Source organism: Streptopelia decaocto, assembly GCF_964273445.1.
Source record: "Streptopelia decaocto genome assembly, chromosome: 2".
NCBI lineage: Eukaryota > Metazoa > Chordata > Aves > Columbiformes > Columbidae > Streptopelia > Streptopelia decaocto.
The window spans coordinates 118365018-118391297 of NC_138655.1; the positions used below are offsets into that span (position 1 = coordinate 118365018).

At 36.3% G+C, this 26280-nt stretch overlaps 1 protein-coding gene across 6 annotated transcripts in view; it reads right to left on the reverse strand.

Annotated features, from left to right (window-relative positions):
* Nucleotides 1–1814: 1814 nt before the first annotated feature.
* Nucleotides 1815–26280, reverse strand: part of ATP2C1 (ATPase secretory pathway Ca2+ transporting 1) — an 82945-nt gene continuing 58479 nt past the window's right edge. For all 6 annotated transcript variants that reach the window (XM_082045044.1, XM_082045040.1, XM_082045041.1 and 3 more), the window contains exons 10-28: nucleotides 25527–25595; nucleotides 23686–23761; nucleotides 23130–23196; nucleotides 21891–22015; nucleotides 20546–20643; nucleotides 19429–19524; nucleotides 19229–19318; nucleotides 17677–17781; nucleotides 15863–16019; nucleotides 14268–14438; nucleotides 12538–12635; nucleotides 10853–10903; nucleotides 9650–9816; nucleotides 7815–7883; nucleotides 6002–6118; nucleotides 5238–5385; nucleotides 4498–4593; nucleotides 3488–3629; nucleotides 1815–2633 (exon numbers count right to left, since the gene is read on the reverse strand). In XM_082045044.1, coding sequence (XP_081901170.1) covers nucleotides 2497–2633; nucleotides 3488–3629; nucleotides 4498–4593; nucleotides 5238–5385; nucleotides 6002–6118; nucleotides 7815–7883; nucleotides 9650–9816; nucleotides 10853–10903; nucleotides 12538–12635; nucleotides 14268–14438; nucleotides 15863–16019; nucleotides 17677–17781; nucleotides 19229–19318; nucleotides 19429–19524; nucleotides 20546–20643; nucleotides 21891–22015; nucleotides 23130–23196; nucleotides 23686–23761; nucleotides 25527–25595 — 2079 coding nt within the window. In that variant the 3' untranslated portion in view covers nucleotides 1815–2496. The remainder of the gene's footprint in view (nucleotides 2634–3487; nucleotides 3630–4497; nucleotides 4594–5237; nucleotides 5386–6001; nucleotides 6119–7814; nucleotides 7884–9649; nucleotides 9817–10852; nucleotides 10904–12537; nucleotides 12636–14267; nucleotides 14439–15862; nucleotides 16020–17676; nucleotides 17782–19228; nucleotides 19319–19428; nucleotides 19525–20545; nucleotides 20644–21890; nucleotides 22016–23129; nucleotides 23197–23685; nucleotides 23762–25526; nucleotides 25596–26280) is intronic.

Below are 26280 nucleotides of genomic sequence, written 5' to 3' on the forward strand. Positions count from 1 at the left end.
GTTCTGGAGAAAAATCTCAAACTTGGTATTAGGTGGCAATGATGAAGAGTAGAGCCCAAAAAATGGCAATGGAATTCAGTCGGTGCATTTTTCATAATGAGATTGGGCTAGATTAATTACTTGGTATTGTTTCATCTTCCATTGGAAAACACAGCAAAACTTAGTTTGACATATTTAAAGTGAATTGCAACCTCACCCTGTGAGAAGACAGAATTAATTGTTCACAAGAGACTGAAATTTCATTTCTTGTCTAGACCGAGATAGTTTAATCCAGAAAGTGAGACTTGTGCTGGGAAAGAAGTACTTCATAAACTTTGTTTAAAGACTAGGCAATGACACTGTCAAGCTAAGACAACAAATTGGTGTTCATCTGCACTTCTGTACTTATCTGGATTTCTGGGACTCCACAACACCAAGCAGTCAAATCCTACGGAGAGTATCAACAAGTTAAAACTTAGCATGTGGATGATATAGTTACCATACTTTCTCCCAAAACCCAAGTTTGTTCACGAGATTCTTCATCAGTATGCACCATCACATTTTCTACCATGTGACTTCACTGGAATCTTAATACTACTAAATGATAAGCTTCTAAAGTGTTCTGAAATTATATTGACATACAATGCAATAGCACTACAGCCTCACTTGCCACAGAAGGTAGTAATTCAACAGGAAGACCCTGACAAATCTTTTCAACTTCTGAAAGGCAGAACTGCTGGAAATAAGAAACTTTTGCTTCAAGACATGAAAGCATTTGTGTTACAAGTCAATTTGTTCAGGCCGTATCAGCTCAGTGTTTCACGTAACACCCTGAAGGAAGAGGCGAGAGCCATACGCTGCAGTTTTTACGGGATTAGAACTCCTGCACCTTGGTACTGCAGGTCATGTGCATACTGAGCAGGCCTAGGGTCAGCCTGAGCAATGGGTGAATTGCACACGGAAAGCAGACTCAATGGTGCACCCACTTCCTCACCAATCCTGGGAATTTCCAGGAGGAGGAAAAAAAACCAAACTTCCTAGCAGGGAAAGTCATACAGTACTTTCCAAGCTGCCTTGCTTCCCATGAATTCAGATTCTGAGCATGGCACGTGGGGCAAACTGCAAAGGTTAAGTACGGAAATAGGCCAGTGCCTGTTTACAACAATTCCTCCTTGACTGTCAAGATGACCATTGTGACAGCACGGCCCAGAGCCAATACCAATGCTACACAGATGTGTATCCACATTCTTTCAAGCAAAAGAGATACCATTACATCTCCAACTCTCCCTAGAGATCTTGGACATCCTCTTTTCATTATTCCCTAGGTGACTGTTCTTGCATTTCCTCAAGGAATGATGAGTTCTACTCTGATGAGAAGACGCTGGTGACAACAGCTGCAAGTCTATTTTGAGGAAGAACACAGTTTCCAATTAGTGAATATTACAATATTCAGACATTATCATATTTTAAAATACTGTTAATGAATCAAGACACAAAGCTATTATAATGCTTTTCTAGCCACAAAAAGTCATTCTGTAGGCTAACATTTTAAGTTACACTATCAGTAGAAAGCTTATTTCTATGATCAGGATAGAAGGAGGAAGAGGAAGGGAAATCAAGCTGCTCTGAGAGAGGAGTGGGGTTTTTTGCCATTAGAGTGAGGATTAGCGCATTCATTTTCTAACTAAATACACTACAAATCATTTGAATAACAGTTATAAGCTAAAGTAAAAATGGAACAAGACAAACCAAAGCTTTTATCTAAAATTATATCAAAACAAGCATGCAAATCTGGTGTAAATGCCAGTTCCTTTTAAAACGAAGAGACAACACACTTTTAAGAAAAGCAAACATTTACTTCAAATTGCAGTATAGGCTTTTCAATCACAGAAAGAGAAAAGAAAAACAGTGATCTGACAGCGGTCACATCCTGTGCAAAAAAAAACCTTGGGATACAAAAAAACTGTAGCACGAGGTACTTGAGCCGCTTACACATTGCAGAATAAAGTAAATAAATACAGTAGCTAGAATATGGCACTCTTGTGACAGACTCTAAACCCAGTGGAATGCCTCTGAAATATTTCTTATCCTTGTATTAGTAGCAAAGTCCCACCACCATAAAAGTAAAATAGTACAATGTTTTAAATAAAAACAAACTAAAATATTTATATCTAAGAGAAGGATTTTACACAGTTATATCTTTTAAGTGCAGAAAATGGGACTTGGGCTTGGATCTTTCTTTAAATTAACCCCCCACACACATAAAATCCCATTCAATCTCAAAAGTAAATTTATGTTTGAGGAAAAATGTTACCAAAGTTGCATAATTTCATTTGTTACTCCCTCAGCTGGGAGTTAAATTCTAAACAGTCTTGAAACATGAGTGTTCATCATTAGCCAGTGAAACAAAGGACTTGACAAAAGCCCTCAGGATTTATCTTCCAAATATTGTTTTGCTTTCTCCTACAACTTTAGACAGCAATCCCTAAGTTTGCAAACAAAAGAATGCAATATGCATCATACATCAAGAAAAGACGAAGTTGACGAAGAAGAACTTCCACGTTTCTGGATCTTTTCCTTGCTTCTTTCAAACTTCTTTATGATCTCAGTCACTATGCACACAGAGGAAGTGAGTCCCAGAAGAAAGAGTAAATCTGGAAAGATATAATTAACCATGTAAGGCTGAGGGCAGACTTACAAAAGAACAAGATTTACAAGACATAAAAATTGTCTTCCAATCATGGTGTAAGTTCAGGAGAAATGAAGCAAGACAATAAATTTTTGCCGACCAGAAGATTAACATGAATAGTTTATGCACAAATCGTAAGTACAGGCACAAAATGTCACACTCTTAAAGTATTTCATAACCCTATTTTTATTAACATCTATGAAAGAAAAGAACACTAAACAATATAATTAACTTCATACTGAAAAAATAGGAATGACACAACAATAAAAAATTGTGTAAAAACATGTATTTCATGACAATCATTTAACTCCAGAAAACTGTAGAAGTAATAAATGTAAGTCAACAGCATTAAACGTAAGGCAAACAGCATTATGTATCTATAGCTTCTTAAAATCCTTATGTCTATTTATCCTACGACAACACAGTTGATTATTTAATAAAGGATCAAAGATTTCTAAACAAGGTGTTTATATTTAGAGAAAAACATTGCTAACCAGCAAGAGCAATGCTCTAAAAACGTCAATAAATTCTATGCTTCATTTTTGCCTGCATCAGAATGTATATTAAAAAACCTAATATACACAAACACCTAAGAAATTTAAGAATGTACTAATCAGTTGTGTACCATATGCATAAAAATGGATAGTTCTTAAAGAAAACATCTAAAGGGATTCTTTATTTCCCTAAAAACATGAAGGTCAGCAGGCTTTGTATTCCTGTTGTATGCGAACAACCACGAAGTGCTGTTAAAGAACCATCAGCTAATGTGTTTACAAAATAGTCCTTAATGTACAATTTTGAAAAGGGAACTGTTCTTACCCAAGACGCTCAGGCTCTCTGTTTGGAAAACCTTCTGAAGTGGAGGGAAGTAAATAACCAATAACTGCCCCATTATAGATCCAAGGACGGCATAACAGAACATTTTGTTACTGCAAAGTCCAATCTCAAACACAGATTTTGTCTGTAAAATAAACAACACATTACACTGTACATGTAATCTTAATTATCTAGACAAGAAAATAATTCATAACTACAATTTCTTTTCATCCAGACTTCTAGAAAAATGTAAAAAATTGTTGACCTTTTAGATAATCCAGAACAAGTTCTTGAACAGGCTAATTGTATTTTCTCTCTGGTAAATAGAGTACAAATCTTGTCTTCATAGTCAATGACTTGTATATTGAGCTCACTTTTCTGCAAGTACAGTGCATTAGAAGGTGCCCTCTACACTAGAACGAAGCGGTTTTGTTGACCATGACAATTCACATCGGAAAATAGACCGCAAATCAGAGTAAATGCAGTAACATATACTAGCAATGTTCTTTCCTTCAACTAGCACAAAATTTCAGACTTGTTTCCTTAAAACAAAAATGCAAACAGGAAATACAGTTTAAGAAGTTTTCCTTAGATTATGGGTTTAGGGTTACAAAATAAAAACAAATTAAGGCCTTCAAGAAGTTTCAGATCCTGAAAAGGATGCTGAACTGACAGAATTTTTAGGAAAACAAATAAACCAAAAAACCCAACCAAGCGTACACAGCAATACAAAGGAGCACCACACTCCAGCTTTTAATAAAAATTTCCGTGCTCCTCTCAGGACAGAAGCATGACTACTAGCTCTGCATCGCATAAACAAAGTAAGAAAACCAATACCTATGTGTAATTTAAGAAAACCCACATAGCAAATGTGTGACACTCTGAAGCTTAATAGCAGATGTGAAGTAAATCTGCAGGAAAACATTCGAAACAAACACAGCAAAATCCTCACTCAAAGAAAATCCTGCTTATTGTGTAAATACTGTGGTAAACAGACAATATGAATCACTTACCTGAGATCTAGAACTCAAAGCATTGAACATATCAAAAAATACAAAACAGGTGAAAGTCATGGTTGTATCTCGAGGTGTTATTACGTTGTCTCTTAACTGCCAACAAAAGAAATGAAATGGCTTTAGCATGCTTTAAACCCTCCACAACTAAACAAGCTTCTTACAATAACTCCAGTTCTGCTAGCTAGTAAATGAAGGCAAAAACAATTTGTTTGCCCTGAGTTGATTTAATAAATCATACAGCAAATATTATGCACCTGTAACTTGTAACATTTTGTCATTCCAAGCTGTGATTAAATGAAGCCTCTTGACAAACATTTATGGAAGCAAGCACATGGAATAGCAAGAATTCTACGATGCGCTACCAAAAGTTCAAACAATATTTTTCTCTACTGGAAAAAGGAAGTCAAGTGGCTGTTTCCTAATAGTCTGGCTACAAAATCTGTACAATTACTTTCTATGAGCTAAGGTTTCCCATGTAGATTTGAGACCCGGAAAAGTCTGTGTTAAAATAGAGACTGGGGAATAAAACTGTATCCCTCATTTCAACAACTTCTTCAAAAATCTTCCTTCTCTAATCAGTTAGCTCATATAAGCTTAAATAAGCTGATATAGCTTAAATAAGCATGGGCAAAACTTGCAACTATGTTCATACAAATTCTGAATTCCAACTACTGGTGTAAAAAGGACTTATTTTAAATTAGTTTGTTACTGCTTTAAATTTTGCACTTTTGCCATACCTCTCTCCAGAAGACAAACAGTGTCCCACAAACGATAATTATGGATGAAACCAGTATTTTAACAATCAGGTTTCTGGTCAGAATGCTGTCCTTCAAATTTCTTGGAGGCTTCTGAATCACATCTTTATCCACAGGCTCCACCCCAAGGCTTAAAATTAAAATAACATTTTAGCATAATAAAAATAATTCACTGTTTCTAACTTAAGGACTATATTTTCTAAGTTGAAAGAAAGATTTGTCTTTACAGCACATGATATTTTCACTTCAGAAAACTGAGTTACACGTATTTGTAACAGGCAATATTCGAACACTGCAGTTTGAGAGTCCATAGATACATATCAGACAGTATTTAAACTACCAGATGTTAACTTTAAAGGACATTGCAATATTAGTTCTGCTCCCCATTTCTGTTACTGTGAATTTAGTGCTAGCTCCTTTCCACCCCTCCCCTCCACCACCTATCTGCAGCCAAGAGGGTCAGAGAAAGAACCCAGAGGGAAGCCAGATCCCGCATACAGGTTTCACGGGCATATCTGTGGATCTTTAGGTATCCATGCTACCCTCATACTTATCATTGGATACTAAAGCAAACCAAAAGGAATGAATATAGAAATATACTGCAAACATTGTAATTCAAAGAAAAAGTGCACTGTTTCTGAAACAGTGCACTTAAGTTTAACACTTCACAGTTTCCTTTATCAAAAACCATTTTCCTTGCTGAAATAAAAGGACTACAGACCTCTAATGGAATTTAAAGTAATTACCTTTGAGCTGGAGGTCCATCCATAATAATATTGATCCATAAGATCTGCATGGCATTGAGAGGATTAGGAAAGTTCATTAATGTAGCCAGTGAGATTAAAGTCAGTGCTGCTATACTCCTGTTGAAAGAATCCATTTTTATAACTGTCAGCATGGAACATTTCTCAAGATCCACGGATAACTGCTTTGTAATCAACACTTCAACTGTTCAAGAGTAGACACAGATTTTGACAGTGTGAATCGTGACTGATGTAAGCCTGACTTTAAAGGCAGAGCATGAATTCATTTAGAGTACTCCTCTTGACACAGAGCACATTTAAAACAGCGTTATTCTGGCAATTAAAAGACAGCACATTTGTGTCTTAAAAACCTCCCAAACTTTAAGATAACATTTCAGAGTCATCTCTCACCTTCACCTAACTGATTTTTTTACTGGGGAACTGGGCCCTATGCTTTTATTGTGCCAGAAGTAGAACTTCTAAACACAGCTTTGAAACACTGCTTTTACACTTTTGATGTAAACACAACCACCTGTCACTAGTTTGACTAATCACTCAAGGCAAGGTACTACCCAAGCTCCCCCAAAATAACTATACCATCCCTCATTATTAGCAAGATGAGAAGGCTAGGCAAAAGACTGAAAATAGATTAGCTTGGTATTAGAAACCTCTCCAAACAAGTATGTACTAATTGATTTCAGTCGAAGATTAAGTGGTTTCATAACCAACAAGAAGAGAGCAAAGCTTATGATAATTCTGAATTTCATGTTCTACTGAACCCTATTACGCTCTCCCCACAAAGAGGGACAGAAATAAAAACAGAGTAACTCATTCATCAAAAACTGGAGACTACCATTCCCAAGGATAACAGGCAAGCACACTTTCCTAGAATATCTATGCTTAACTATTTCTCAGATGCAGATTTCTAGTCTGCTACCAATACAGGACACTAGTCAAGACTGAAAGTATATGACAGTTCTTACAATTTTTATGCAAGTTTTAAGAGGTTGGTGTTCTCTGGGTTTTGTCATGTTGGGAGTATTTTGGTGGGGATCTTTTTTTTTTTTTTTTTCCATTATGTTTTTTTGGGAGCTATTTGGCATTTGTTGGGAGAGTATTTGGCGTTTGCAGAATTTTTGGGTTTTGGTGCTTTCTGTGTTGTGTTTTGTTTTAAATTTCCGCAACTTTATTCAAACACTCAGAAATGCCATGAAGGCTTCAAAAAAGTATCATGTACAAAATGGTGAGAGGAAAGCCACGCTTCTGAATCCAGATTCCATAAGATAGTTTCAAAAATTTTGTGAGTTTAAGGTTTAATCAACTCCTGTTTAAATACACACGATATATTCAGCACAGGGATCCTTGCATGCAAGGAAAGGAGCTCAGCTTCACAGAGCTAACTCATTCCACAAACCAGTGTATGGATCACAGAGAAACCAACGTCCTGTTTCCCAGGTTTCCTCCATTTGATATACACGTTCTGGCTAAGGAAAGAGTGACCACCAACTTCTCCTTTAATCAAGGACCCAAACATAGCTATGCTGTTTCTCTCCATCCTCTCAATTTTTGACTTTTCCCATCTTAACAAGAACTGTGGCAAAGTTAGATGTCTGTTTATTGCACTATTTTCTAGTTCTTTAAAAATGAAACAAGCCACCAAAATACAAAACACTGAAAATTCAAAAGCATAGCATATCAGCATCCTACATGAAATTTGGAATGTTCATGTGAATTCATGCAGCATCTGCTTCGTGATGCTTTGATATATTCACAATGTCGTTAGAACCTTCTGATATAGTCAAGTTTTCAAACTTACGTGCTCAGTTGAAATCTAACAAAATTTTTAATGTTATTATAAATTCCTTTACCCTCTTCAATTGCAGACCTACAATTAAAAACAAATATTAAATCACTAGACAAGACTACTGCCAAAAAAGCCTAAAACAAACAAAAAAAGCTACTACTTTAAGCAGCAATACAAATGTCAAGAAACAAATGGAGTCAAGGTTCTTAGAGCTTTGGCAGTCGTTTTTCAACTTGATTACAAGAATAATCACCACAGTTATATTTCCAGATGCTTAACTTTCAAAGTGAAACATCAGTAGTAAAATCTCTTCCTTGTTCGAGGTTCACTGTCATCCTTCCTATCCAAGTTAGATAATTTGAAACGAAAAACACACACACTTTCAAATAAACATAGAAATGTAGCACGACTTTAGAAGACCATGTATTCTTACTGCTCTTGAATTAAATATGTATAGACCATCTTTTCAACCTCTAGCATGTGTCTCAGCAACTTGCCTATCACATTATGGCAATTACAGCAGTGAGAAAGTGTTTTCTAATACCTAAATCAAGTCTACTCTGCTGAAAATAAAACCCATTTATTTCTTCCATTCCCCCAATAGCCAAGAACAATTAATCAGCATTCTTTTTGTAACTTTTAAGACAAAAAGATTAAAGGGCTTGGGGAACCAATGTAAAACTATGGAAGCGCACACATTCTTTTTCCGCTAGTGTTCACCACTCTTTTCACTCTGCTATTAAGAACTTTCCTGATGAAGCAAGCAAAACTGGATAAAGCATTGCAGCAAAAGCCTCATCAAACTCAAGTAAAGTAAAGTATTTACCACAGATGTCCCTCCTATGTACTCTTCTGAAAGTATCTTAAAATGATACCCTCCACTGTTTTTTGCACAACAGCACATTGCTGTTGGCTGAACTAGTATGGAAACCTTTTAACTCTCAGATCATCCTCTGACACACTGCTACCTAGGTAAATTTTCTTCTGTTGTACTTATACATTTCAGTCCCTCCCAAAGCATTAAGCGTCACGTTTTCAGACAAACTGAAGTGTTCTGCGATTTATGCATAATTTTGAAATGAAGTCTATCTTGCTAGACAGCCGTCCAGCTCTGCCGACAAACACTACCTTCAAAAGTCAGATGGATTAAATTCAAAATAAGTTTAGCTGTGCTGTCTTTGATGTACATCGAACAACAAAAATGAACAATTAACAAACAGCTGGTTACCACAAGCTGGTAACTTATTTTCATCTGTGATATTTAAATAGCTTATATTTCTTTCCTTTTCTGAAACACCATCACATTTAAAGAGTTGAAAACAAACACAGCACTGTGTAAATTTTTTAAATCTTGAGAGGGATGCTCGCTCTCATTTTTACATAAGATTTGTGCTTCTGAAGTAAAAAATGAAATGAAGATGAATCCTACCGACAACTAAAGGACTCTCAGTTTCAACTGTTATGTCTCCAAATATACTAATATTGTAATTCTACTTGGAGAAGCAGAAATACAGGTCAGTTTTTATAGCACACACATGTACACCCTCCTTTGTTACTACACCTGATCTATATACAACACCAAGGTAGCAAAGGTCTAAATATGTAAGTACATTTTTATATTATTATTAACACAGAGAAAAAGAGATAAATGCTTAGTTGCCTCTTGTACAGCTCTTTTTTTAAGAGTATAATACAGGCAATCACCATAAAGCTAACTCTCCTGACTTAGCTGAGACGTCAGTAACAGCTGCTATGCTTACAAGTTCAAGGAATTTCTTTTGGTTTTAACCAGCAACATTTCATTAAAACTATATATAGCACAAGGTATGCAGATAAATGCCACCTACATTATTGTCTGAAAATCATCATCCACCAGGATCATATCTGCTGCCTCTTTACAAACATCTGTTCCAGTTTGTCCCATTGCTACACCAATATCTGCAGCCTTCAGAGCAACAGCATCATTCACTCCATCTCCCGTCATAGCTACTACTGCACCATTATTTTGCAGTGACTAAAGAAAAAAAGGGGAAAGAGCTTAAATCAGAGATTGAAATAACCCATCATATAAAATTATTCTAGATACGAGGTTGGTGTCATCACACCTCACCCTCAATTTTTTCTAATTCCACTGTAAAAATAAAAATAAATGAAGCAAGCATGTGTATTTTAATTAATTTTTATACAAGTGTTTAGGTTAAACTTCAGTGAATATATTCAGACAGCCTAAATTTTAAAGGTAGCGTGTATAAAATCTGCCTTTAAGAGAAAGTAAAAAAAACTCTAGAGAAAGAAAGAAGATACAGTATTTACATTTTAACATTATTACCCTCTTATAATTCCAAATATATTCCAACTGTCTGAATGTTTGACTTCCTTCTCCTTACTGTTGCTATTCTGATTATTACAACTGCTATACTAAGTATGTTCCTCTTTGCTACCTTCTTTTGTTAAATTCTGAATGGAAGCATTATTTCAGACATGAAATTCATGCCCTTTTACCTTGTCCTGAGAAGTATCAGGAATGTGGCTGTTTCAAGTTCGTAGTAAATTTAAGTCTAATGTGACACAAAATCTCTACCAACCCTCAGCTCCCGAAGCAGAAGAAAGCAAGCACGACATTGCCTACCAGCAGCTGCCAGAAATTACTGTTCTACTGTTTTTTTTCCGGGTAGCTGGCCTGTTTGATTATCACTGTGCCTCCAGTGCTTCCTGCTCCTAATGACCAAGCTGATAGCTCTTCACTCACATTCTTCTTTCAGCCAAGACTCCTTTTAAAAGGCTCCCCAAACCAACTCTTTGGACTAAACAATGAGCAAGAGTAGGGCACTGGCACACAGACATTCAGGGACAATGTATTTTCTATAAAAAATCCTCTAAGTTATGCGGCACTATGCATTTTTATAGGTAATATTTTAAAACACGCTTCACTTTCAAACTAAACTTCTAATTTCATCTTGACACACTGAAGCACATTATGATTTAAGTGAAGGCACCACAAATGGTACCCATTGCAACAGTCCAGCATTTGAGCCTCTAGTAAGACGTACCTTTATGATTTTCAATTTGTGTCGGGGACTGGCTCTGTAAAATACTGCAACCTGTTAAAAGCACAACGGAGAAGTAGTGAAAATTTGAGAAAGGTAAAGAATTGCACTGGATTCTATAAAACTAGAGGATAAAAAAAGATATTAAAGGCCTACTGTACTCTCAAAGCTGAAGCACCAGTGAGCTGTGTTTTTAATAGAGGGAAACCATTAATTACATAGAAGACTTGAAGCATGTTCTGGTAAACAAAGTTGGTGCTACTTTTTTAAAGATAGAATATGCATTTTTAAAACCCTCTGAAATTGTGAAGCAACTGAGGTATAATAGCTTGCTGCTGGCCCTCCTGACTACTTTTATGCATGCAATTGCTGTGCTGACTCTATAAGTAATGTCCTTTTCCCTTGTCAGCACTAGTGGCAAGCTACTCATGACATTTCAATTTTACTAGTTTGTACAACATATTAGTAACAGATTGAAACTGCAAAGCTAATTAATAAGGACTTCAGCTTTGAAGGAATTATTATTTTTCAGTATTTTTTTGTCTCTAGTCTTCTCTGTCAATTCAAATTTAAGCACGCGGAATTTAGCTTTCATAAACCCCATAATGTTAGCATTCACATCTATTTTTCCTTTTTAAGAAGTTGGATAAGAAGTTAGACTTCTCAACAGCCACTTTAGACTGTACACAGGTATCAATCTTATTTGTTCCTTTTAATTAGTTCCTAATAAGATTTTACATAAATGCTTAGAAAATTAATTTGGTCTCAGGTCAAACATGCACAAAGTAAACTTGTAGCTATTTCAGTTACTTAAAGCAGACAACCCTTAAGAACAAGCATTACCAAATAAACCAAAATTCCTATTTGCAACACAGTTCTTTTCTTCCAAGTCTGTTTTTCTGAGTCACCAACGAAAGACATAAAGCTGACATGCACACTTCTTGAATGTAAATATTGGCTTTTGGCTTGCAGACTCAAGAATGCTGCATCATAAATTTGCAGTCTTTTGCAAACAACACAGCGCTTTGATGCATAAATTTTGCAAGACAGCCAAGCCTGAACCTCAACTGCGTTTCATTATGCCTTCACATTTACAACTTCGACATTGGCTAATACATTTGGTTACTTAATAACTGAGAAATATTAAATAAATAGACCCTTTCAAAATTCTCAACCAGTGACCTCAGATGAATTTAATATCATTAAAGATACAGACCGCTCCTCTTACAGATTACAAAAAGATACACTGTCTGAACATGTAAAATATAAGGCTATATATATGAGCTGAGCTACTCAAAGAAATAAAATTGTCTAACAATATAAAAAGATGATGATGTTCACTGAGAGGTGGCAAAATGAGAGTTCCAATATGGGCATTTAAAAGTAAAAACAAACTGAACCATTAAAAGAGGCAAAAATAATAAACTCACTAAAAAGATAAGTGTGTGAGCTGAAATAAATAAATTTTCATATGGTCATGTCAAACCAAAAGATACTTGTTTGATCTGGGACAGCTTCCTTATTTCTGTATTAAAAGACCCTAGTAACTTATTGTACCACTTACTTCTATTAGAAATGTCATTTTTATCTCAGAAGCCGCATTTTAGCTTTCTACAGAAAAAAAAAGCATTTCTCTCTATAAAGTATATACTCTCCTGCATTTCAGTAAATAGCATATCAAAACAAACCTTTGGTGTTATTTGAGAAAGCTGCTGAATATCCAAATCATCTATTTCTTCTCCGGAGATTGCCTGTGAATTTTTGGAATACAATCCGAGTCGACTAGCTGTAAATAAGTAACAAAAATAGTATTATAATAATTTACCCTTTTAAAGCATTAAGTACCCCAAATTTTTTAAACCTACTATTTTCTGCAGCATTTCAGATCTGAAATACCTAGAGCTGAACATCTTGACACCTAATTGATTCAGTATCCTGCAGTCAGTTATCTGAACCCTTGAGTAACTAACACATGCTACAAGGTCTGTTCTAATTAGAGATATATTTCCTTAGACGTTCTTGATCTAAAGGTCTGTACCTCATTGTGTCAGATACCATATAAATGCAAGAGCTCAGTCATCTCTAAAGAATTCACGGTTCAAAAATAAGACAGAAAATTAAAAATTATGTGGGGCAAGAAAGAAAAAAGCTCTCTGAAAAAGCACTGCTAATTTGGAGCTGCACTTTTTCTGTGCACATTTAACTTTTTCTTCACCATTCTGTACGTAAAGAATTAGTATTTTGGCTAAAGGACCTGTACTTGAATGTATTGAAGGGAAGCTGCTGAACCAACATGTATTGTGATTAAGTTACAAAGAATGTAACCTTCATTAAACAATGACATGATACATGTTTCTCAACCACCTGCAAAATAAGAGGATATTTTTCAAGGTTTCAGACCCTCTTGCATGACAAGATGGAGACAGAAGATTAAGTAATACATTGTTCAGGAGCAGGATACTTAGCTTATATTTAACTGGAAACTAATAGAGGTATTATAAGTAAGCCATGGAATAGAGAAGTATAATTCAAGGCTTGTACCGATTAATTGCTTATGTAAGCATGCACTAATTGCGCTTGCATGAAGGGCTGCTAATGTGGAAAGGTGGATCAGTGGACACGTGAAGAAGACTATGAAAAAGACCCTCAGAGGAAATAAACACCTCCCCAAGAGGCTGCAATACTGTAAAAGGCCATTAGATGGCAGTAACGACCGTGAAATAACTGACCTCATGTTGACATAATCGTTTCTTAGTATCGATTTACTGTATGTTAAAACTTTCCAAAAATTGTGATGAATATGCAATAGTTGTGTAAATATATGCAATGCAAGAGCGTCCAGTCATGGCAAGCACTTATGGTAGAGAATCCCCAGTGTGACCCCAGGGCTAATGAATAATAAGTAATGCAAGAGTGTCCAGTAATTGGGGTGACACCAGTGCTGCTAATTAAGAATGCCTGTTTAACAGTATGATTAACTACTGTTCAGTCAATTTCTTTGTTTCATATTACATTGTAAAACATAAAGTTCGTGTTTAAATATTTATTAATAGTACTTAAACTTAGTTATATGGACAAGATAGTACTGAAGTGCCATATCCTTCCTAAGGTGGTATTGGAGGTATAAGAATCAGAAACCAAGTATATCTGATAACAAAATACAGTAAGCAAATTCATATTCTCAAACAACAGAAGTAACGCATTACACGAATTCGAAAAACTACATTTTAAGCTGAAACCAAAGTATCACTTCAGGCTAGGGGGGTTGTGATTTTTTTGTTTCTAATTCCATTGTGCTATATCCAACATACAGAACTCATAAACGTTATAGACTTAATACCCACAATTCATAACAATTAGCTAGGCACTGCTAAAATGGAAAACAAGTGAAAAATGAAAGGAAGTGAACTATTCATACCAATGGCAACTGCAGTCTCCTGTGAATCTCCAGTAATCATTTTTATTGCAACTCCTGATGTGATAAGCGTAGTAACAGCTTCTTTTACACCAGTCCGTGGAGGATCAATTATTCCCACAAGACCCAAGAAAGTCAGCTGTCCTAACTCAGGACCAGAAGCTAAGGCCAGAACTTTCAGGAGACAAAAAAAAAAAGAAGATTTGAACTTAACATTTACATCAGCATTTTAAACAACTGCTAATATTTCTTTGCAAAAATGAAAACTAATGACACACAACTATACGTCTGCATATTGACCAAAGTGCTGAAAACACTTTGAGAAGCTTCATTCATCTGAGTATTTTAACTGAAATCAGCTTATCCCAAGCAGATGTTCAGAAATGAGACATAACTGAACTGGCAGGTCAGCATAAAGCAAAGGGTGGGAAGTGCAATTCTTTTTTTTTAAACCTTGGTAAGCAATATCTTTCCTTAAGTATTCAGGGTAGCCTACTTATGTATGTTCCCTTCTTCTAAAGAGTAGTCTTTTTACCAGACATATACATTCCAGCTTTGAAAGATAACTTTACTATTTGTTCTCAGATTAAAGTGTTTATATTTTCACTGCGTGGCAAGTGAAGGGCGTCTAGCTTTATGGTTTCTCTGTGCATGCACGGTCTTTTATGCAAGATGATGACAGGAAAGATCAGTTAATGTATTTTTATTTTATGCCCTCTTTTTTTCCTTTTAGAGAGGTAAATTTTATTTGGTGCATGCTGACTATTTTCTGGAATGCCTTTTACAGTAGAAATCTTCATTCAAATATATTTATATGACACTAAAGTTGTAGGAGAAAAGCAAATTCACTGTTTTCAAAAAACTACCCTGGATTTTTTTGTTTGACAGTAGAGTCTGAAGCAGACACAAAGAATGACTGTCCAGACAAAACAGGCACAAAGAGATACCACTTCTGGCAATCTGCTCAGTTCCTACTAATTTGTATCTTGGGCATTTCCTGAGCCACACAGTACCCATATCTTCACACTAAAAAGCTGTGGATGGACTTAACAGCCCTCAGGATCTCTTTACAGAGGCCAAAGAAAACCAGTCATGTATAATGGTTGTCCACAATCAACTCCTATCAATCATCTTGTGAAAAACGCTTTCAGTTGTATTTAAAAGTCTATACACCTTATTAATATAAAACATAATCCTAATGGCATCTTCTGACTTGCAGTCAGTTGTGCTGGCCTAACTCAAAAAGGTGCCAGGACCCAAAGTAGTAGAAAAACACACACATTCACATTTTTAAAAATCCACAAAAATCTATGAGATAATGAGATAGGGAAGCTATCAGGTAGCAACGTACTGTTCTATCATGGTCACATGCAAGAGATGGCAGGAACCAGCAATGCCTTGTCTCGCCCCTTTGCAATTTAATCGTGCTATTATACAGGCCTTACGCAACAGTACTTGTTTTCCACTCCCTCATTTTAAAAGAAAACTAAACAACCCAGTGGCTCTTACTGAACAACAAAATTCCCAGTGCCTTTTTTTTTTCCAGATAAGAAGTGTCATTGTAACAGAAAGTTGTTTTGAGACACAAGCAGTCTTACCTCTGAGTCCTGCAGAGCCCATAGATGTCTTCTCTTGCTGGTACTGCTCTCGCTGTTGCTGAACAAGAGGTAGGGTCTGCCCCTTACAGTTATATGATGTACAGTACCTAATGACTTGTTCATAGGCACCTTTCATAAAGCAAATTTCAGGTTTATCCTAAAAAGAAAAATAACGGTTGTGTGTACATGTATATATATGCATAAATATATATGAGTACATACACACGCATACATAAGAATGGCATGTCTGTACTTCTCTAAAGAGTCTTCAGAATTTAATGCAAATCAAAGTTAAATTTCTAAGCCTAAAAATCTGTTCGAGTATTTCTATACCATGTACATTCAAGAGCAGCACTGTAAAAAGAACCAAGCTAATAGTCAATAACTCATTTCAGTAGCCACCATACACGTTAGACACTGAGGGGCCACAGTGTATAGACTGAAGAAGCCATGCAAAGGACAGAAATGAAACCTACACAGAACATTGGACCTGAAAGACCTTCAGCTTATCATCTAACCAGCTGCACAGGTCATTCAACACCACCTGCACCCTTGTGCTGTGCCTAACGATTCTCAACATTTTCTAGACAGCTCTCTAGCCTTGATGATACCACCTGCCATGAATACAACTCCAACGCTAAATCAACCGATCTTTTCCCTTCCCCCCTTTTCTATTAGGAATTGCTGCCTCAGCTCAGTTTCCAGTCACTGATTCTCATCTTCTCTTCCCTGTTGGGCTAAAAAGCTCTCTTTTAATATAGCTATTTTCTCCCTGTGAAGGGATTTATGCACAGTAGTCAAGCTACCTCAATCTTTCTGATGAGCTTAACTGATAGAGCTCTAAATTTCTAATCCCACTGCATTTTCTTAGCCTTCAAATAATTTATGCTCCCTTTAGAATTGTTACAAATTATCAACAATCTTTTAAAATGCTCATACCAAAACACAAACACAGTAAATACTTACATGGATGAAAATCATATAGCAGTTCCTGCTCACTACTCTTTATACATACAAAGATAATACAACCATATTATCAATACAGATAAAAGCTTTGTTTCCAAAGCAAAGATTCTGCTTTGGTACTTGAACATTGTCAGCAAACCTTTTTTTGGTCAGAAGTACTAGTAAATTTTTCATAAATCCAAGATAAAGTCTGTTGTTGCGTATATTATCTAGAAGGCTCCAGTTATCAGACTGGTAGTAACTATGTCAAAATTTGTAACAAAAATATTCGGCTTGGTCTAAATGAAATATAAATGCAAACATATATGTGAAAGTACCAGAAGACGTAAAAGAGGTTAAAGAATGGTTTGTATTGCTAATCCAGGACACTGTTGACATCAATAACTTCTGTCAACATTGGGGCATGTGCTGTCTGCATAAAACAAGAAAAAACTGTGCTTTCAAACTAAAGAAATTTTAACTATTGAACATAGATGCATCTTCTTACTCTAAATTCATTATGTAACTATGTAGCCCTGAAACAGCAGAATATTGGCATAATTTAGATGTTTGAGGAGGGAGGGAAGAGAAGGATGAAAAAATAGTCAGGTCTACATTCAAAGTCTCAGCTATCAAAACACTTAAAATAATTTCCCAGTATGCTTTTTATGGAAAAAAAAAATCTTGTGATTCTTAATCTCATCTCCACTTCAGAATCTGAAACTAAAGCTGTGACTATTATCAAAACATATTCCCAGGACTGTGCACCACTACCAGCCTGCCACAACCTCTGAAGTGAAAAATTAGGATATTAAACAAGGTGCATAACCATTCTACGGCGTTAACGCACAAGGAAACAGTGAGTTTACCTGCTGCGTTCTGTGAACGCATTTAACAGCCATCCATTTTTGTTCTGAGCTGAAGGGATATTCAGCCTTCCTTATGTAGTCTTCCTGGAGTCCATCTAAACCCATCTGTATAAAACAGAAGTACCACCATAACGTCAAGAGCTTTCCTTTTCAAACAGCTATGCAATTTGTTGACTTGTTGAGGCATCTTAGTTAGCAATCATTACTTCAGTAAAAACCTGTTTCATCTTCAAAGTTCCAGTTTAGACAAACTTCTGACAGACTAGTAATGAAATAACCTAGAAGATACTTTCAGGTTTCAGCGTAAGTCAGACCATGTAATGCTAGATAGTACCTTTGATCCAAGGATCTTGAAACACTTTGTAGATTATGACCATCCACAAATACAAGTCTTGCAATAGCTAGCAATGTAGCTCTTGATTTGACAAAAGACATCTAAAGCTGCAATGCCTTTTCCTTTTTCTTTTCTTTTTTAATATCTTCTATGTAATTTCTCTGCTAGGATGGCCAACAAAATTATAACACAAAACTGTGGCAAAGTCTGGAAAAGGCAGGTCACTGATTTTAAATTTAAATGATTCAACCTGAGATGACTTTTTTTTAGTCATCGCAATCACCCGAACATTTAATCTGAAACTACCCATGAAGACTCCAGACAAAGGGCATTTCATTCTGAATGCTGTTTTCTCCCCACCCTGATGCAACTCTCAGCATTCTGTGCTCTACCCTTAACCAAGTGCAGAGAAAGTGCCAATCAAAGCAGCTGCAGAAGCAGCAGCCTGCCCTAAGTCATTCTCAGTACAAAAGAGAGCTTCACAACTCCTTCACTACCTCCCTTTCCAGATGTGAACTGATGTGATGTGACTCCTGTTCTTCTCAGTTTCTACGGGCTCTTGCCAAAATAATGTAATTCTAGCCCTTTCCAGTCAAAGACTGAGGACTTGGAATGGGTCTCAGCAAGAAGACGGATACATCTCAGGTCTTAGTTACGCAGGGAGAGAAATACTGTAATGCATTCACCTTGCAATGCTTTTATGAGTTCATTCACCATCACATAAAAGAAATGAAGTGCTAAGATGCCTTGCCACATTTCTCAGTAACTGTAATGGTGTGTCACAGCATTATAAAAAAAGCAAACCAACAAAACATTTAACCAGTGTCCACAATTCAAACTACCTGTGCCCCACACTTAAGGGGCACTATAAATGCCGTAGTCACCACTAATACATCAGTTATCAACTTCTTACTGCTTCTGATGAGATCTGGGAAAGAGACGGCACAATCAATATTCAACAGATAGCATAGCTTGTGGCAGGCAAAATGATAGTACTAAGTGTAAAAATATTAAAATATTTTATTTTAGTTCTAAACAATTTTCTCTTCTCTTTCCAAACATCCAAAGATTTCCCACAGATAACAAACATAAGACATCAGCAGTTGCAATACAAACATACGAGTCCCAAAGGAGAAGAAAATGAGAAAAAACACCCAAAACCTATTTCTACACAATTCCCACCTGCCATGAATTCAAAAAGCACCATCAAGTACGCACCTTCATAGCAAGCGCGATTAAAGCCCCTTCTGTCGGCTTCCCCATTAACGTGTTGTTCCTAATCAAAGCATCATTGCACACGCAACCGGCCTAAAAGATGAGGAAGGAAAGGGGAGAAAACAGAACACAAATTAAATGCTATACAAAGCTCTTATGCTACATCATGAATTAAAACTCACTTCCCTGTGCCAAGATCTTACCTCAACAATTTTGCTAATGGATGGGTTGTTATAACCATGAATAACTTCACCATCGAGCATTACTTCTCCAAACCTGTTATAACCTACTCCAGTAACCTGCAAGACAAACAGCCAAAGGCAGTATGCAATGTAATGTTTGCCAAGTTCATAAACTGTTTTCATCTCAGCTTTTCACTATGAACTACTGAAAACTTTAAAAAGGCCATTCATAATGACTGATTTTACCCAGAGTGAATGGATCCTCCTTCTGGGCCCCTCAGTTCCAGAAGGACAGGGAACTGCTGGAAAGAGCCCAGCGCAGGGCAACAAAGATGATGAAGGGAGTGGAGCATCTCCCTTATGAGGAAAGGCTGAGGGAGCTGGGTCTCTTTAGCTTGGAGAAGAGGAGACTGAGGGGTGACCTCATTGATGTTTATAAATATGTAAAAGGTGAGTGTCATGAGGATGGAGCCAGGCTCTTCTCGGTGACAACCAATGATAAGACAAGGGGCAATGGGGACAAACTGGAACACAAAAGGTTCTACTTAAATATGAGAAGAAACTTCTTCTCAGTGAGGGTGCCAGAGCACTGGAACAGGCTGCCCAGGGAGGTTGTGGAGTCTCCTTCTCTGGAGACATTCAAAACCCGCCTGGACATGTTCCTGTGCGACCTCACCTAGGTGTTCCTGCTCCAGCAGGGGGATTGATCTTTTGAGGTCCCTTCCAATCCCAAACATACTGTGATACTGTGATACTGTGAATTTTCCTTTTTACTTTGTTGTGTGTATCAGCTGAAACATGCTTGAGTATACTGCAGGTAACGCATCAGTTAAAGCTGATTTTGTTGCATCAAATTCCTGTTCCTCCACAACCAGCTAATTCTGTCCTCCAGTTTATTTAGTGTTGCAGTTTTTGAGCTATGATATCTAGGCCTTTTCTGACTACAGGAGAATTTTTCATATTATTAAGTTCTTAAATCTCTCAGTGTCTGTATATCACAATAAAAGGCAGATGCTGAGACGCAGTACAAAGACAAGTTGAGAGATTGTGGCTTTTATTCAGTACAGAAAGTTGAGGCAATTTTCCTGTTGCAAGCCTATAAAATTTATGTTACCAACATAAAGTTCTCACTACATACCTCAGCATGCTGCCCATCTGAAGTAAAAATATGAGTAACAGTCATTTCATTCTTTGTCAGAGTTCCAGTTTTATCTGAACAAATTACATTGCAACAACCTGAAATAACCAATTAACATTTATAAGACAATGCTTGTTTAGAACAATGTAACAAGAACAAAAGTATTGAAGACAAGCAAATTTCTAGAAATACACTGCAGCTGTCTTTGTGAAAAACACAAAACGGAACTTAACAAAGACAGCCAATTTTCAACTAATGAAGAGCTCTACAAGATTCTTTGCAAGTTTGTCCAATAAATAAATAAATAAAACCCCCACTAATTAAAATCCCAAATGCACAACTGGTCTGAAATGCTTCCATTCACTACCTCTCCCCTTCACTTTATTTCATTGTATCTCAAACTACATTACTGAAATCTCAATTGCAGCTCCTGGTGAGCAGGGAAGCTACCAGCCTGCTTTACAGCAGTCATTCTTTATCAAAAAGCACATCTGACACTAACCACAACACTTTTGTCACAAAAAAGCACAACTTACTACTAAACTTGCAAATTTTAGTAAGTGTGAAAAGATTACAGAAATGTGGAAAATGTATGTGCCTTTTTAACTCGGGAAAATAATATTTTGAGTGTTGCAGTATCTTGACTTTCTGGACACGGTAGCAGGAATTGCAAAAACCAAAGAAAAAAAGCCCACCTCACAACACTAATGAAACTCTGCTAGAGGCACTAGAAAAAAATATTTCCAGTCTTCAAATGCAAAAAGAAATTAAAATGCAGCAGAATTATTAACTTATTTCCATTTCTTTTCCATGTGCTTTACATGTTTCAAAGCTGAAACCGTGTACAGAATGTTTTTAAGCTTTTATGATTTAAAATTATTATAAGTTTTAATATGAGCAGCATAACATCCTGAAGGTGCATTATGATTACAGAGCTTTTTCTAATATTCAAGCTTAGATTTCCTTGCAACTGTCAGTATCATTCCTGAATTTACACCAAAAATTTCGTTTAAAATACATTTTACAAGCCTTTTAAACAAGAACATCTTAGTGCAAACAAGTACAGAGTACTCCATACATCCAATCACTCTGCAGTTTAGAGTATTGCTAGTGTGACACACTATTATTTGGCAGTTTATCTCAGTAAAAAGAGCATAGTTACAGGGCCCACAAAAACATATACCCAAATTCTGCGTAAAATGCATGCAATTTATGAATGTTTTAAAGATACCACCACATTGATAGCAAAATAGGAATACCTGCATTATTGTAACCATTAGTCATCAATATTTGTGCTCACTTCCTAACATTTATATCAAAATAGTCTAAGTTAGTCTAGTCATACCTAAAGTTTCAACAATGGGCAGTTTTTTTACAATAGCCCGTTTCTTCACCATTCTCATCACACCGAGGGCCAGTGTCACTGTTACCACAATTGGGAGTCCTTCAGGGATCGCAGCTACAGCCAAGCTGTAACAGAAGTAAATACACAAACCTTGCCTTAGAACATCATACATGAATACACAGTAATGATAACATTCACACTTCAGAACACTATTCCTGTAGCTGCCTGCTCATTGAGGTCACAACAGAACGGAGGCAGCTGCCATATGATTCTAGTTGTGTACCACTCATTACAGGATACACACTGAAGACCGGAAAAAAATGCGACAAATCAGACATTTCTACTCATGAAAAAGTATGAGGAAAAATTGGAGGAGAGGGAGAAATCAATTGTACATCTGTTTTGCCTACACAAAACACTAATCAGGACTGTGCAAAGCAGCCCAGATTGTGAAGAGTAAGTGTGGTCAGCACTAAACACAACTGGGAAATGCCACCGCTTCAAGTGACGCCTGATCCACAGCTGTCACTGCCACATCACCATGTGGCAGCAAGCTAAGGGCAGGAATGCCACAGAAGGTCATTTAAAAAACAAACAAACAAACAACAGTGTAAACAAGATCACAATAACTAATTATACATTTTCAAAGATGCAGTTCCTCGTGATTTTTTCCTCCCCTTTCCCAAAAGGGTAAATCTCCGGAGTCTGATCCTGTCATTTAAAGAAACACTTGTGCCTTATGCACTGCCCGTGTAATTAGCAACTCAGCAACTTTTCTAAGAGTACAGATTAGATCATCTAAATTCAGTGTTACTCTCAGATGGCAACACCCTGGGATTCAGTTTCTACAATATGCTAGAAAATGAGCTAATGAACTACATGATAAGGCTTGTAGTAACTTAGTTTTGTCTGATGCCACTTAGAAAATTACATTTACTTTAGTGACTCAGTGACAGAAATTCAAACTGTACAACTATATTGTCTGTTTGCAGATGTTCCACAAGACACTCCGAAATCACCATACAAATGCACTGTTTAAGAGACTTGACAATAACATATTGTATCAATAAAAATGAGTATGAATTGGCTTTTTTACAGAGCAAAGCCTGTTTTCATTTTGAATTACTTATGTGAACTTAAAAGCAGAGTCTGTGTTCAAGTATATTATAATATACATCACTAGCTTTCAGACACTTGCTGTAATGCATGAGCTACACTACTTAAAAGCAAAAATCTTACCTCACACCAATTGTGAACATATCAAGGATATGCTTTCCTTGCAACCAACCAACCAGCATAATAACTCCTATAAAGAAAACAGTTGTCAGGATAAATATAAAATCAACACGTACTGTAGCCTCATGGGGACAAGAAAAAGAACTCAAATAGCCAAAACCAATCTTATCATTGCATTACCTAAAAAAATCCATTATTCAAATTCCATTAATATGGCAAAGGTGAAGAAAGTTTCTGTCAGTCAAGTTGCCCAATCACACCAGCAGTGAGATACTACAGTCATGCACACCTTGAATCATAACACAAGACACACTGCAATTCAAAAGGAAGCATTTAGAAGACAAAAACTAAGTCAGAAAAGCATGTTTGCAGAAAGAAGCAAGTAAACACCCTTATGATGAAAGTTACGTCGCATTAGTAATCTCCAGATAATTGGCAGCATGAACTCAAAGTGACAAATAAATTGAAGTGCCAAAATATTTTTTAGAAAGTGATCAAACCTTCCAAGTTAGTTTCAGTTATATAATAATCTGTAATTCCTTTACATATATTCTCTTACCTATTATACCAAAGGAATACAAGGAAAGCTGTTTTCCCAAGAGATCCATGCTCTTCTGTAGAGGTGTCTTTGGAGCCTTGATGAACAGTAAACACATAGCAGTTAACAAGCATAGGTTAAAAAACATTAACTAGATCACATATTACTTCAAATGTACAAATTTCAAGACATTGTCAGTTAATGAGATGCCGTTATACCCTGTGTCTCCATATATTTACTGTATGAAAACAAACAACTCTGTTCCATTCTTGTGTAGAATTCAGGAAGATTCCAGAATACGTCAATTAAATGAAAAATTTCTTAGAAATATTATTGTGGAGCTTCATGATGTCTACAGCAATTCTAATACAAAAGGTCATATGAAAGATGTTATGGGAAAAAAAAAAGTCACGCTGACTAAAAGCACTTCTTCCAAGATCAAAATGTTCTTGATAGCAAGAATAAAACTGACTTTTCAAGACTGAGGCATTCGTGCCCTGGAAGGCCAAGTATATCTCAGAAGGAATTTGTTAATCATTTGCAGAAAATTAATTTTAGCCAAATAGAAAGCTATGGAAATATTTAGACATTCTAGTGCCAAAAAAAAAAAAAAAGGCATAGAAAGGAGGAGAGGACACAAAGCAAATTATTTTAAAAACAAATGAAAAGAGGAAAGTGGATTTTCACACTGGGTGTCAGTAAGCTTGGGATCTTTAATAACTATGTGGAGCAGACTACAGTATAGAAAGCACGGCAAAAAAGTTTAAAAAAAGGAAAACAGGGTCATTATGAAATCTGTTCAACAAGTTATGAAAAAAGTGCATACACTCTATATGAGAAAGCTGATATAAAGTTTGATTCACATTAAAAATCAGTTTATTGTAATATAAACATCAAAAATAACCCTATAATACTCTGATATTTCAGAATGTTGTTGATGTAGAATGCTCACATAGGGTGTTGGTTTGTTTTGTTTTGGTTTTTTTCTCATTAATAATTACTCTTGTTATAATACAAACTAAATACTACTGAGCAGATGACCATATTTTCCTCACATGTCTACTAAAGTAGATTCCACTTTGGTGACTGGAGAGCAGTATTCCCTTCAAAGGTGCAGCAAGGCACTGCAGCCAACAGCATTGGGTTGGTGATGCACTCCTGGCTGATGCATTTAATGCCCTTAGTTGCTTTGTTTCGATAGATTTCAGAAATGTATATCTCCAGAAAACAAAGTACTGCCCATACTATGCCTGACCATGTCCTGACAGCTGGAGATAGACTGTGTCCTTATGACCCTACACTGGGGAGGCAGCCAGAGAAGCAGCTGGAAGGCCCCAGATACACAAAGCACTCAAGAGCCTGAATATTCCCATATGGATCAATGCACTGCAATAAAGAAAAATCACTGGGGGAGTCTGAGCCAAAAGGAGCTTATAAAATGATAAGGTAGAGATCATGAAGCAGCAGGAGACACACGTGTAACCCTGAAGTACACTGCTCATCAAGGGAAAACACAGTCCTGTGCATGCAGCACACAAATCTATCATACACAAATCTATCTTTTGCACGAAAGTAGTTACACCTGGAAAAAAACATCCTTCCACAAGTTGTAATGAGATCTGTTCCACTGAAAAGGTGCAGAGTATTATTTCCACAGTTAATATTTTTAGGTCAGCTATAGATATTTTGTTGCACTTAATCACTACTTTCACATTCAAAAGCCAAAATTTGTTTCACTAAAGAAAATTATTAAAAGCCAGGTAATTAAGTTTAACTAAGTTTCTATGTAATAAATTCAAAGTTTTAATGAATGAAATATACACTTATAAAATATATCTCTGCTGCTAAATATTCACTCTTACCTCTTCTGCTTGCATCATTTTAAAAACCTCCCCAAATTCAGAGTTTTCTCCTGTTCCAATAACTATCCCCTAAAAAAACCAAACAAACACACAAAAATAAAGCAAATCCATTCCTGAAGTTTAATTTTAATGTTAGTGGTTTCTCTTGACAACTTTTAGTCAAACAGTTGGAAAATGCCATTTAGCCTGCTACGATTTTGTTAGCTTTGTTTATAAAATTCTTGCCACAAGTGGGAAATATTTTTGCTAAGAAAGATTTTGCCTCTGTGAAACAAACTGCTCTTCTGTGCGTTGCTAAAGTATTTAGTAAGTATCAGTAACAAAACTCAAACATGGTAACACTTGTGTAGCACTGGCCTCAACTGTATTTTCAGTTACAGATTTTCAAACACGTTAATGTGGTTCTAGAAGCAAAATATCACATCCTGGACAGAAGTTTCACATCATCTGCTCCCTATAAATTAGAGCTCTCCTGACCGTAGATTCGTTTCATTTTTAAACCAGTGTCTGCAAAAGCACCAATGAGAAAAGTTCTGCAGGGTATCACAGGAAAGTCTTCCATATTTCCAGTAAAAATTTCTATCTCTATTCCATATCTGTTGCTTCAGAAAATGCAAAATATATGTAGTCATTACAGTAAGCGACATGGTTTAGTGCTAGTTAGGTTAGGTTATGGTTGGACTCGATGATCCTGAGGGTCTCTTCCAACTGAAATGATTCTACGATTCTACATTTCTCAATTGATAGGTGGACT